General features: G+C 42.4%; 1 protein-coding gene and 1 long non-coding RNA gene across 2 annotated transcripts in view; one reads left to right on the top strand and one right to left on the bottom strand.

The window, feature by feature from the left end:
* TMEM63A (transmembrane protein 63A) overlaps positions 1-12,436 on the top strand; it is a 184,228-nt gene that overhangs the window by 123,720 nt on the left and 48,072 nt on the right. Inside the window, exons 14-15 of the mRNA XM_030195716.1 lie at positions 2,346-2,499; positions 4,951-5,057. Of these exons, the coding sequence (XP_030051576.1) occupies positions 2,346-2,499; positions 4,951-5,057 (261 nt within the window). The remainder of the gene's footprint in view (positions 1-2,345; positions 2,500-4,950; positions 5,058-12,436) is intronic.
* On the bottom strand, positions 8,483-8,736 carry LOC115465313. The gene is made up of 2 exons (XR_003941391.1): positions 8,667-8,736; positions 8,483-8,563 (listed from the first exon to the last, which is right to left on the bottom strand). It is a non-coding gene; the product is annotated as an uncharacterized LOC115465313 (long non-coding RNA).

The raw sequence follows: 12,436 nt of genomic DNA, 5'->3' as shown, positions 1-12,436 counted from the left end.
ATATATGTGGAGGAGTGGTGTATATTCACATTTGTTGATCTTTGTGGTATGCCTTATTAAAGAGATGGGTCTTCAGTAGTTTGCGGAAGTTGGTTAGTTCGTAGATCGTTTTTAAGTTGCACGGCAGTGTGTTCCATAACTGTGTGCTCAAGTAGGTAAAGTTTGACGCATGCATTAGTTTGTATTTTAGACCTTTGCAGTTGGGGAAGTGCAGGTTAAGGAATGTGCGGGATGATCTTTTAGCATTCCTGGGTGGTAGGTCTATGAGGTCTGATGTGTAGGCTGGTGCATCTCCGTGAATGATTTTGTGGACTAGGGAGCATATTTTGAACGTGATGTGCTCTTTAAGTGGGAGCCAGTGTAGCTTTTCTTGTAGAGGTTTAGCACTTTCATATTTTGTTTTATCAAATATGAGTCTAGCTGTTCTGGGCTGTTTGAAGTTTCTTTATTATTTGCTCTTTACAGCCGGCGTAGAGTGCGTTGCAGTAGTCTAGATGACTGAGCACCATTGATTGTACCAGGTTATGGAAAACAGTCCTTCAACCAGTTTTCTATCCTTGAACCAGTTTTTAATCCACAATAGAACACTACCTCTTATCCCATGACTCTCCAATTTCCTCTGGAGTCTTTCATGAGGTACTTTGTCAAACAGCGTGCAGTTTGCAGGTGACAGCATAATTGTTGAGAGAAGATTTGTTTTTGTTAGTATTTACAGCAGAAATTAACATAGAGGTCCTACATGGGTGGCAGAGCCGGTGTTGGGAGGCGGGGATAGTGCTGGGCAGACTTATACGGTGTGCTGCAGGTTCTCAATCTTCACAGCGTCTCCTCCAGCTGTGGATTGCTTCAGGGCCCCTCTGCCATCGCTCATTTCATCGAGCGGCTGTATGGGACTTCCCTGCAGCAAAGGTGGTGGGAGCCATGGCTCCAGGGATAGAGAAACTTCCAGCTCAGGGGAAGTCATTGGCAATCCCAGCAAGCCACCTGGAATCACTCCTGCCTCGGGTCGAAGCACAAAACTGTCCATTGGCCCAGATAGTACTGGGGCCGAGGCTTCAGACAACAGACGCTTCACTCACTTGCATTTCTTCCCCATCTAGTAGGAGAGATAAGGAAACAAACTGAACACCAAACGTCCACCATCTTGGAACGCCCGCAATAGAAATACATCTTGAACTAAGATTTTAAATGTGTCATACTGATAGTAATATCTGATCCTATGAAGTAATCTTCATTTCCAAAAGATTTTTTTAAATTGACTTGATCTTCCATGTATAAAAATGGGTCTAAATACGCTCCTAATAACCTTTAAAGAATTCTCAAAGGTAAGAGGAAGACTTCCAATATCTAACTCACCACCCAGCATCATCCATACCTAAATTTTGTACCTCTGGTGCGGGCAGATCACCAAATTGAGAGCCATGTTGAGTTGATTAAGGGTTTGGTTTGAGTTGGGTTTTTTTTTTTTTTTCAATTTTTTATTTATAACCATTTAAATTTTTACAAGCGATAAAACAACTTGCTGGAAATACAGAGAAGGTAATATGTAGGAATTATTTCAGTCAGGTAATTCTATTCTCTTCCTTAGACCACAAGATAAGGAGATCAATTAAACAGTAAACAAAAAAAAAGTGGTATTAATCTGATTATCCCCAGATATTACTTGTCTAATTCATTATTCCACATTGATCATCTGGTTGACTTCTTCAAGGCCAATACGGTGTAAAGTCAAATCATTTCATTGAAAACATACTTGTTGTCCAATATTAGTTAGAAATAATACATCTGATTACATTCTTTCTCTTTTAAAAACCAGAAGTTATTTAACAATACATATACTTAAGTCTCTAATTCAAATCCCAGTTTTCACAGGCTTCACTCCTTTTAAAGTAATAATTGAGGAAATATTTATACATTGTTATTTTATTATCATTTAGATTGATGTGCCCCCTAGCTGTCTTTGCCTGTGGGGACTTTGCCTCGTCTTGGTTTTAACTATTTTCAAGGCTTTTACAGTTCAGTACTAATGGTTTTTTGAAGTGCATCATGTCCAAAAAAAAAGTCTGCTTACAGTCCTTAGCTTGAAGATCTATTTAATTGATACTATTTTATTGTGTAATGTGCTTTGAACTGATCTGTAATAAAGGCAGACCAGAAGACAAGCCCCCCCGGGCTTTGCCTTTCAGGGCTGCCGTTGGAAGGCCACCCTGAGGAATTGTGCTCCCTGTGGTGTCTTTATAGATCTTTTCCACTCTGGGACAGGCTCTTTTGCAGATCCTGTGGTTCAACAAGTACACAAAATGTTTTCTCTTATAATTTGCCTGTCTTTTTTCTTTGTTTGACAGGGGCAATCTCTCGGTGCAGGGACTGAAGTGGTGGGCTCGATGGATTGGGATTAATTTCTTTCTTTTCATTGTGCTGTTTTTTCTGACCACCCCGTCCATCATCATTACCACCATAGACAAATTCAACGTCACCAAACCGATATACTACTTGAATGTGAGTGTCTTTCATTGTTTTGTCCTGTTTGCACAATGACCTATTCAGCCCATAGGCCTATTAGACCTTTCTTCACTGAATTGATGATTGAGCCTTCCATGCTTTTAAAGTTAAAGCGGGTACGTAGTCTGTCTGTGCATATCTCTGATTACTATACCTCTGCACTGAAGGTCAGAGCAAGCATTGTGCAAACTTGGTTATAAAATGGTATTATTTTCCAGATTTGGGCATGGCAATATGAATAACAGGGGGTGGAGCGAGCCGGGCAGACAAGCAGTGTGCTTTCTGTGGCAATGATGATTCTGCCCGTGGAGTATCCCGTTGAAACTGAGGGTTGGCACACCCAGAGACAATGCAGTTTAGCATAAAGTATGTAGTCTCTGTGTGTACCTCAATTTCTCTGAGCTGCCTCTCTTTTCTGCAGGTAACAGAAAGGGCACTGGGAGACTGGCAGTAATCGAGAGGGAATTTTAAAGGAGTAAACTCACTGATTATTGCCCCTGTTGTGCTTAAGGATAGGGCACTTGGAGGAAAGTAATGCCCTTGCTAGATTCGCCTTGGGTTTTTTAACCCTGATAAGCCACTTGGTGGAGCTAAATATTTATTTTGGTTTTAGCTCACACTGTAGCAAGTTAGATTGGCAAGTATTTTTTATTATTTATTGCATTTGTATCCCACATTATCCCACCTATTTGCAGGCTCAATGTGGCTTACATAGTTTTGTTAGCAAAGTCATTGTAGGGTGACAGATAGATTTAATATTTAGTATTTCACTGGCCACAAGGAATCATTGTTTATAAGCTAGAGAGTTGATTTTTTTTTTCTTAACTTGGTATTTGAAATGGAAAGTGAGGTGGTGTTTCTAAGGAACTAATGTCCTATATTCCATCCAGTCCTGTTGCTTGCAATCTGCTTGCTTGTTCTGTTTAACATTTCTTCTGGCAGTGAGAAAACATTTGCTCCATGCACACCTGAACTACTTTTAGCTCCCCTGATATCTGACTAGTCAGTTATGCTGACCGTGGCACACTCAAGAAAAGCTTCCAGGCTGGAACTGAACAGTATGTTCAACAGAAGTGCCTGTTCTCAAAAGCTCTGAGTTCTAGTATGTAAGCATTTGGTGATGATATAAGATGTACTGTTAGGGGTTTATGTACATGATCCGCCTAGAGGGCTTCTGGCATTTCTGAGACTATCCGTGATTCCGGCTTAGCCTTCGGATTGTAACAGGAGGGTCTTCTCTTCAGTGGAAGCTAAGGCCTGCCTGGATGAATCCTCAGCTACTGAAGATGCCCATAACCCACCTAAATAAGACACAACAGTTTACTGACGTATATATTTGTGGAACAAAGGCAAGATTAGTTATCCATTAGTTTTTCTTTAACATTTTGTTTTGAAACTGAAAGCATCAATCACTGATAACAGCTACAGATTTTGCATTTTCTTTTCTGAAAGATGTAGTATTGGCTGTTTAATTATAACAAATTTTTCACCCACAAAGAATACTTCAGAGAGAGAATATTTAACCTGTTGTACAATATTTTTTCTGTCCTCTATCAGATCTGATACAGTACTACTTTTACTGAAACTGTTTGCTATATATGTAGCTCCAGTTGCTGTGAGAGGGTCAATATTCAGAAGGGTTTAATGGAGCAGGAAAGGCTCAGGTGTCCAGGGCACTTAATGGCAGCTGAATATCCCCTCTGACCCCCACAGCACTAATCAGCTAGAATAGGGGTGGTCTGGGGGCAGAGCCAGCATGGAACTACTTGCTCCAATATTCAGTTCTCTAACTGATTAAGTGAGCAGATAGAACAGCTTTATCTGCTGAGTTAACTGGACACTGGTCTCAATATCGGTCAATGCCCAGTTAACATACCCGGACACGCCCCAGCATTGAATGTCTGGGGTTGACTGGCTTACAGATCACTTACCACCTTGGGCTGAATAATGCTTTTGTTGGGGAGATATACTCTGCCCACCCCTGGTCTAATCTTGTTGCTCAAGAGCCGCAGGAACTTCCCTGGTGAATATGTATGAAAGATCTATTTGCATGCAATGGAGGCAGGTCATGCAAATAGATCTCATGCATATTCATTGAGGAAATAAAACCCGACTGGATTGCGGCCCTCAAGGACCAAGGTTGCCCACCCCTAGGTCAGGAGCTATTAGTTAGTAATCGTTGAACATAAATAAAAAATCTGAAACTAAAAGAAATCAGTATTGTCTCAGATGATTAACTACAGCCCCTCCCTTCTCAGCATCCCTAGGTTAATGGCAGCCTACAAGCCCCTGCTGCTTCTTCTAAACATTGTGCTTTAGTTTGCAGAGGACAGTATTTGCCCATTATAGCCAGTGCCATAGATTGGACTGGACTTCTTACTCTTCGGATATTGGCATTGTGAGGGACTACGCTTGACGCACTGACTTGCCCTCAACCTTTTCCTTTAGAACCCTGTGGTCAGCCAGTTCTTCCCAACCATCCTCTTGTGGTCCTTCTCAGCTCTGCTACCCAACATAGTTTACTATACAACACTGATGGAGTGTCACTGGACAAAGTAAGCAATTTTCTCTTCTGGTTGACCTTTTTGCATGAACTTTGCTGTTATCTTGCCATAAGCAGAGCCTTTGGTAGTCTGCCGTTGTCCTTCCTGTTGGCCTAGCAGTTGCCTTCTGTACTGTTTTTTAGACTCCCAGCTACTCTTCACTGAGACTACTGTGCCCGTAAAGCTTTACTGGATTTGTCTTCATTTATACCCCTTCCCTCAGTTCCTCCCAGCCAAGTAATTACTGTGGTGATCCTCGGCCCCTCCTCGCTCTGATTGATAGATGTTGTCTTAACAGCATTGCTAGCACCTGCCAGCCTAAGGAGCTGAACTCGGCTGTCCTACCTGGCAGATCACAGCAGTGCAGTTGTCATTGTACAATCCCACAAGGTCAAGTGGTTGAAATAGCTTTTGTATAGTTAAAGGATTTAATCAATTAGGGACGTGCACAGGAAACCATTTTAAGCTTGTTTGACTTTTTCAGGGCTGTGGAGTCGGTACACAAAACCTTTGAGAGTGACTCCACTGCCCTAGAATTTTTTTTGTTTTCTCTCTCTCCTGACTTTTGTTCATTTTCATATGTTTCCTTGACTTTGTGTTAACTCATAGCTTAATGTATGTTAATTATATTTTGTGCACACTAAAATCTTGAAGGCACCCTGCTGAACCAAATGTCCAGTAATGAATGCACATTCCTAAAAATACATTGTTTCCCTTTTTAATAGAAGGGATAAGAGTTTAGAGACTTGACAGGTTGCAGTTTTGGGTCCGGGTGTAAAACCCCACTGTCAGTTCTGCATTTTTAAGGGACATAGCAGACTGCAGCCAGTTATCTAGAGAAGGAAGAGATGGGCGTTTCTAGACTTGAAGAATTGGTTTTAAAGTGAGAAATAGCAAGGAGTAGATAGAGTTTTGTTGGGGGGGGGGGGGATTCTCTCAAGGGATTAGTATGTAAGTTTCCACCCTCTACAGAAGAATAAGAGAAGTCTGTTCATCATAAGGTCCACTTGCCCAGTCATGGCAGGCCATTAATCCTGTTAGGGCAATACTTTAGCATATGAGCTTTGTTAATGGGAACATTATACCCTCTCCAGCAGTTCAGAGATTTGGATATGTTCATTTGATGTAAAGAGATTCAAATTAAGTTTATACCTCCTCTAAATCCACATCAGCACCATAATCCATGTTCAGTCCCACTGTAGTGTTATGTAAGGTGCTCTCTGTTAGGAGCAAATAATGCATATAATTAGGAAGCCTCAAGTGCCTCTAGGTGAGGAATTTTAGATCCTCACATTCATGGTTGGCCCACCTTCGCTGGTTTAATACATTTACATATGGTTTTTGAAAGCAAATAAAAGAGGAGGCCGCAGAAGCGGAAGACTCTGATCCACTGCGTGAGAGGAGTCCAAACAAGGGAGTAGTGTGACCAGCATGGCACCTCCAATGACAGGAAGACGAAAATGATAGTGGAAAAACTTTATTTGTAATGCCAGACATGGCACTGTGTTTCGGCCAAATGCCTGCCTCGGGGGCCTTAGTGTTGAAAAGAGCACCTTGCTGTAAATGAAAAAGTGCTATATATGCCCAAGATTATTCATTTACAGCAAGGTGCTCTTTTCAACACTAAGGCCCCTGAGGCAGGCATTTGGCCGAAACACAGTGCCGAGTCAAGACATTACAAATAAGTTTTTCCACCATCATTTTCGTCTTCCTGTTGTCATTGGAGGTGCCGTGTTGAAAGCAAATGTCAGACAGCTTCAACTTTCTCATAATGTGTGGTCTAAGAAGAAATTTCTTAATTGGTGTAAAACGACCAGTGCTGGCATACTTTAGGGTCAGTACAGGAGATCAAATGGGGGATAGCCAGGAGTCTCTCATTAGACCATGTGCACATGCATACTTAGAGACGAGGCCAAGGACTTAGGCCCAATGCATAAAAGTTCTAAAGCACCGCTTGCGATTTCCACCTTGGTAAAAATTTACCAAGGTGGAAATAGCAAGCGATGCACAAAGCTCACAGTCGCCCTGCTGGGTACCGGGGGGGGGGGGGGGGGGTCGTTACAGCTCCTCGGTTTTAGGTGCCGGGGCAGGAGACTCTGAGCTCTATGCTACCAATGAGCTCCTTCCCCTCAAGGACAAAGAGGACCCCCAGAAGGAGAAGATCTTCACCGAGATCCACCCTGAGGGACAAGTTGACCTGGCAGAGAAGTCCTCACCCCTGCACTCTTAAGCTGCAGGTGCTTGATGTTAAAGTTACAGCTCTTTGAAAGCATAGTAAATACGAGCAGCACGTACCAGCAAGCATATATTTTTGTTACTGCCATCTTTGCCCTCATCCAGCCATGCTGCACTGGACGGTTGAGGCTTTGGCGTTTTCTCTCTGTGGGGATTTTTCGTTTTTCTCCCTCATTCTTTTTGCGATCCGGTGAATACCCAGGAGCCACCACTGGCTTCTCCAGACATCCGTAAAATTTCTCATTCAATGCTGTCCGATTCACTGAAAACGTTTTCGATTCAATTTGCTCATATGAATTGGTTTTTCAGTTGGATTCAGCTTAACTGAAATATAGGGACCCATAGCCTCAAACCTATGCTAATATTATAACAGACAGCAGTTGAACATTTTAAACATTCAAGAAAGCAGGTTAAGCTACACCAGCCTCTTCTTCTCTAAAATGTCTATGTGCAGAATTAAAATTAAGTTAAAACATAGCCTATCACCACAGAACGGGCCCTTCATGTATAAATAGGATATAATATCAAATAAAACAGTGATCCTAAAGCCAGAGGAGACCAAGAACCAAATCTTTTACAGAGAATATACCCCCCAAATCCTTCCTTTCCCTCCCTGTAAGCCCACCTGACTGTTTTCACCCACCAAAAGAAAACAGATGTACAGATCAGTACAACCCAAAGCAGACTCATTTCCTCTCCACCAGATTTGTTCATCCTTTTCTACCTGAGGTTTCCAGTTTATTACCAGAGTACACACTCTAGAACTAATTATATAAAGTACTCCTTAAATATCGTAAACTTATGTCTTTATTGTATTACACATGCCTAATACCTCTACCCTGGAAACTCACATTCTCAGGTTGCATTCACACATAGCTCACAGTACCTTTGTATGTTGCCTTGTCAATTACTTCTACATTCACAATGCACTAGCTATACAATTGTTTCACTACCTTATTTCAAAACATTTCAAATCAATGCCTCCAGATGTGCATCTTAAGCACCGGTTAAAGTGCCTACTAATGTTCATGCTGATATTATCAGTTCAGTTCCTTAGGTTCAAAGTCCAAACATCTTTGTACTCCCAAATAGCTGTGCTGGAAAGCAATTAAAACTGTGTTCCATGCCGAACCCCGCTGTGAGAAAGGCTAGGGAGGGACACAAGTCACCAACATTCACTCCTCATTGAAAAGCCCTTTTTAAAGCCTTGTAAAGCCAGCTGATATTCCCCTCTTCTCCAGTTTCGGAAGTGTCCTTCATCAGGAGGAATTAGCACCCGATATCTGTGTGATGTATATAAAAAAACATACCACTATAGGCACAAGTAATGTAACTTCAATCCTACTCTTATTCATAAACTATTCAGTGTAAAACTAAGCTGCTTACCATCGGGATTTCAATCCAAATCAGGGATTGTCTCCCTGCACCAGGAAATGCTGTATACAGGAGCTCAAGGAGCCTGGAAGTTTATAACTCACTTAGCTCCTCCCTCACTCTACAGCCATTCTACCTCGAGGCCATTAGGGGTCAGTGTGTCCCACTCAAAGATATAACTCTGTTCAATATTATGGAGCTGGGCACTTATATCTCCCCCACGAACAGACCCTGTTAGCTGTGTCAACACTACACATTTTAAATCTTCAATCTTGTGCTTTTGTTCTATCCAGTGATTAACCAGTGGAGCTTCTGCTTTTTGGATTCTGATATTACTGACATGTTCAGCCAAGCAAGTTTTAAACTTCCTCTTCCTATGCCCTATATAATACAGCATGCAAGGGCATATAATGCAGTAAATGACCCTTTCACTTTCACAAGTAGTATGGGTAGATAAAACCGTCTATTGGACCCAGGGATATTGATCCAACTGGTGTTAATTGCATGTTTACAGTAGACACATCTACCGCAGGGCCCATGTGTGCCCTCTTTATTATACCTACCCGGCTTTTTTAATAACTCTCCCACATTAGATTTACGCCGATACGCTATTTTGGGGCACTCGCTGAACTCCGAATGCACTGATAAAACGTGCCAATATTTATGGACTAACTGTCCAACCTTAGATGCTCGGTGGGAAAATAGAATAACACATGCTATAGATCTGACCGTAGATTTCTGCCTGGGAAGAAACAACTATGGTCTGTGTGCATACCGCGCTCTCTTATATGCCTTTTTTAAAACGCTCATGGGATACCCTCGTTGGCGAAACCTATGCATCATATCCTCAGCTTGAGACTTAAAGTCCTCAAGTGACGAACATAATCTTCTCAACCTCAAAAACTGACCGACAGGAACCCCTCTCTTTAATCCTATATGGTGGTAACTATTGTAATGTAGGAGGGTATTCCTGTCGGTCGGCTTTCGATATATAGAAGTAGGAAACCCTCCATCCTCCCTACTGAAAATTCTTATGTCTAAAAATTCTATATCTGATTTTGAGATTCGGTGAGTAAATTTGATGCACGGGTCTGCCATATTGAGGAAATCAATGAACGTATGTAAATCTTGTTCAGATCCCTGCCAAAACATTACTACATCATCTGTTGGGGTTTATAGCCCCTTCAGAGAAGAGTGTTCTTGTAATCACTCACCTACGTGACAGAGTCTTCTCGGTGTCTGGCCCTGTACTTTTGCCACAATGACTGGGCTTAAATGAGTTGAATGGGGATAATTCACAGGAAAAATCCCCAGATAGTTGAAAAGGAAGATCCTGACACAGTAGCCCAACAGAAGCGGGTTCTAGTTCAGTCAGAAGCTCAAGGAATAGGAGGCAACTGCTAGGCCATTCTGTTTTGGAGTTTGATAAAATCATTTAACATTCGTTGGTTTATTTAAGCATGTAGGCTTGTATATATTTAACCAAACAAAAAATAATTTGGAAGGCAAAAAAATACAACTACTAAAAAAAAAAAAATACTTTTGCCTTTGAACTGTTTACAGCCTTTCCATGTGGAGCATTTGGAAGAGAACTGAAGATATGAATTATGACACTACTTGATAAATGATTTATTGGCATGCCTGATTCTATCCTGTGGAACTGTTTTCTGCTAATATTATAAGACTGAGTTTAGAGGACATTGCCAGTTGTTAATAGTTTTACAGTGATGAGTGCTTTTTTTCTGTAGTGTGTTTTCCTCCTTTAATAGTTGTTTCCCACTGTAGGTTTTGCAATCTCTCACACTGAGCCCATGAGAGTAAGCCCTTAAGAGGTTGTATTAAAGGTCTGTGACCTCCCCCAGGCAGTTGAGGCTCAGTTGAGTAAGGTTATCCATGAGTGATGTGTCCCCTCTTCCTTAATGTCAAAGGCAAAAGTGTTTTGTTAGTGCTTATATATTGCCTTATAGGTATCTTCACACCATTGTACATTTTTTAACATTCTGCTGTCTGAAAAACACGATTCAGAATGCGTTAAAATGGGAATTTGTTTCAATCTGAAAGATCAATTCTGGAAATATTAGCAAAGACTAGGGAAACCTTGATTGCATAAAGCAAGCCCTTTGATTCGAAAAACCTTTTAACAGCCATGAGTCATTTAGGATGTCTGCCAACATTACACATTGAGACCTTGCAGTTTTTGCCCTTTCAAGTTGAGTGATCATCTGTGGACTGCAGTCTCCAGTCTTGCTACATACAGGAGTGGAGGAGTAGCCTAATGATTAGTGCAGTGGCCAGAGAACCTGAGGTACAGAGTTTGATTCCCACTGCAGCTCCTTGTGATTCTGGGCAAATCACTTAACCCTCCCGTGCTCCAGATACAAAAACTTAGATTGTGAGCCCACTAGGGACAGAGAAAGTACCTGCTAGCAGAGCATTGCTTGGGTATTGATGCTTGTTTTAAAAATGTACATTTTTTTTCTTGTAAAATAATCGTGGGATTTACTAGCCATATTCGGATGTTTGTTCTGTAAGTGGTGTTTTAGTTTACTTGGAATCGTATACTCTGGAGCCAAAATTTGAGACATTATTACGCACTGTGAACGCTCTTCATGATTAACATCTACCAAAGTAAAACCAAAATCTAGATAAGTATCATCAGATTTCTGATATTTTTGTTTCTTCACAACTTTGCCACTGGCCTGTGGTTCGTCTTCCTTTTTTTTTTTTTCACCCTCCAGCTACAGCAGGGGCCAGGATTCACTGCTTTTGCAGCCTTCTGGTTTCTGTTAATAAACCAAAAAAGACTCTTTACATTTCTTGACTAATCTATTTCTCTGGGCCACCATAAATCTCATGCAGCATCTCCCCCTCCCCTCATGTCCAACATCTCTCCTTCTCTCAACCTTCTCCCCTTCCTGCCTCCATGCAGGATATCTTCCTCCCCCTTCACCCCTATAATAATTCTGTCCACCCCCACAGCTTAGTTTGTAGTCGGAGAAAAGCACTTCAAATGTTAACACCGTGCTCTAGGAAAGCTTTCTGCTTCAAGGAGTGCACGGCAGTGATTCACACACGCTGTCTGCCTACCCCAAGGGCAGGAAGTGGCAGGCAGCATGTGGAATCACTGCTTCTGTTACCTGAAAACCCCCAGAGTTTGATGGGTCTGTGTTTTGTTTGGACTTTGACAATAAGTCCAACTAACTTGCAGATAAAAAACCGTTAGCTCCAGCTACCATCGCGGAGCTGCCCCATTGCCTAGCTGAACCCTGGCCCAATTTTGTACAAACCGGCTTCATTGGGTACCGCGTTGGTCTGCTTTTCTCCCCGGCACCTGTTTCGGACAGGTACTCCGGGGGACATGGTTTTCCGTCATTGCTCGCTGTGTTGGTGGTCCGGCTGCACATTTGATTTCATCGATGGACCATTGCGGGAGTGCGGGGACCGGCTCCTCATGATGCGGGGCACTGGTGTTGGCTGCTGGTTGGCTCCTTCCTGACGTTGATTTGAACCAGCTCTCCTTCTGCCTTGCCATCGGACTGCTCCAGTCCGCGTTCGTCCACTGCGCTGCTTGTAGCTGGCAGTTGGGCATCGAGGCCTTCTTCGCGACGGGAAGATCTCTTGTGCACTGCTGCGTCTTGTGGGGGACTTGCTTCCTTCTGGAACGCCAGTTGATGCGAGGGGCTGCTGCCTTTGGTTCCGGTGGACTGCGTCTCTTGTACCTCGTCAGTGCTGGTGCTGGATCCGTTGGCCCCATCAGCTTTGATCGCCTGCTCTCTTCTGCC

Source organism: Microcaecilia unicolor, chromosome 3 (genome assembly GCF_901765095.1).
Source record: "Microcaecilia unicolor chromosome 3, aMicUni1.1, whole genome shotgun sequence".
Classification (NCBI taxonomy): domain Eukaryota; kingdom Metazoa; phylum Chordata; class Amphibia; order Gymnophiona; family Siphonopidae; genus Microcaecilia; species Microcaecilia unicolor.
This window is presented reverse-complemented; position numbering and strand designations above follow the sequence as displayed.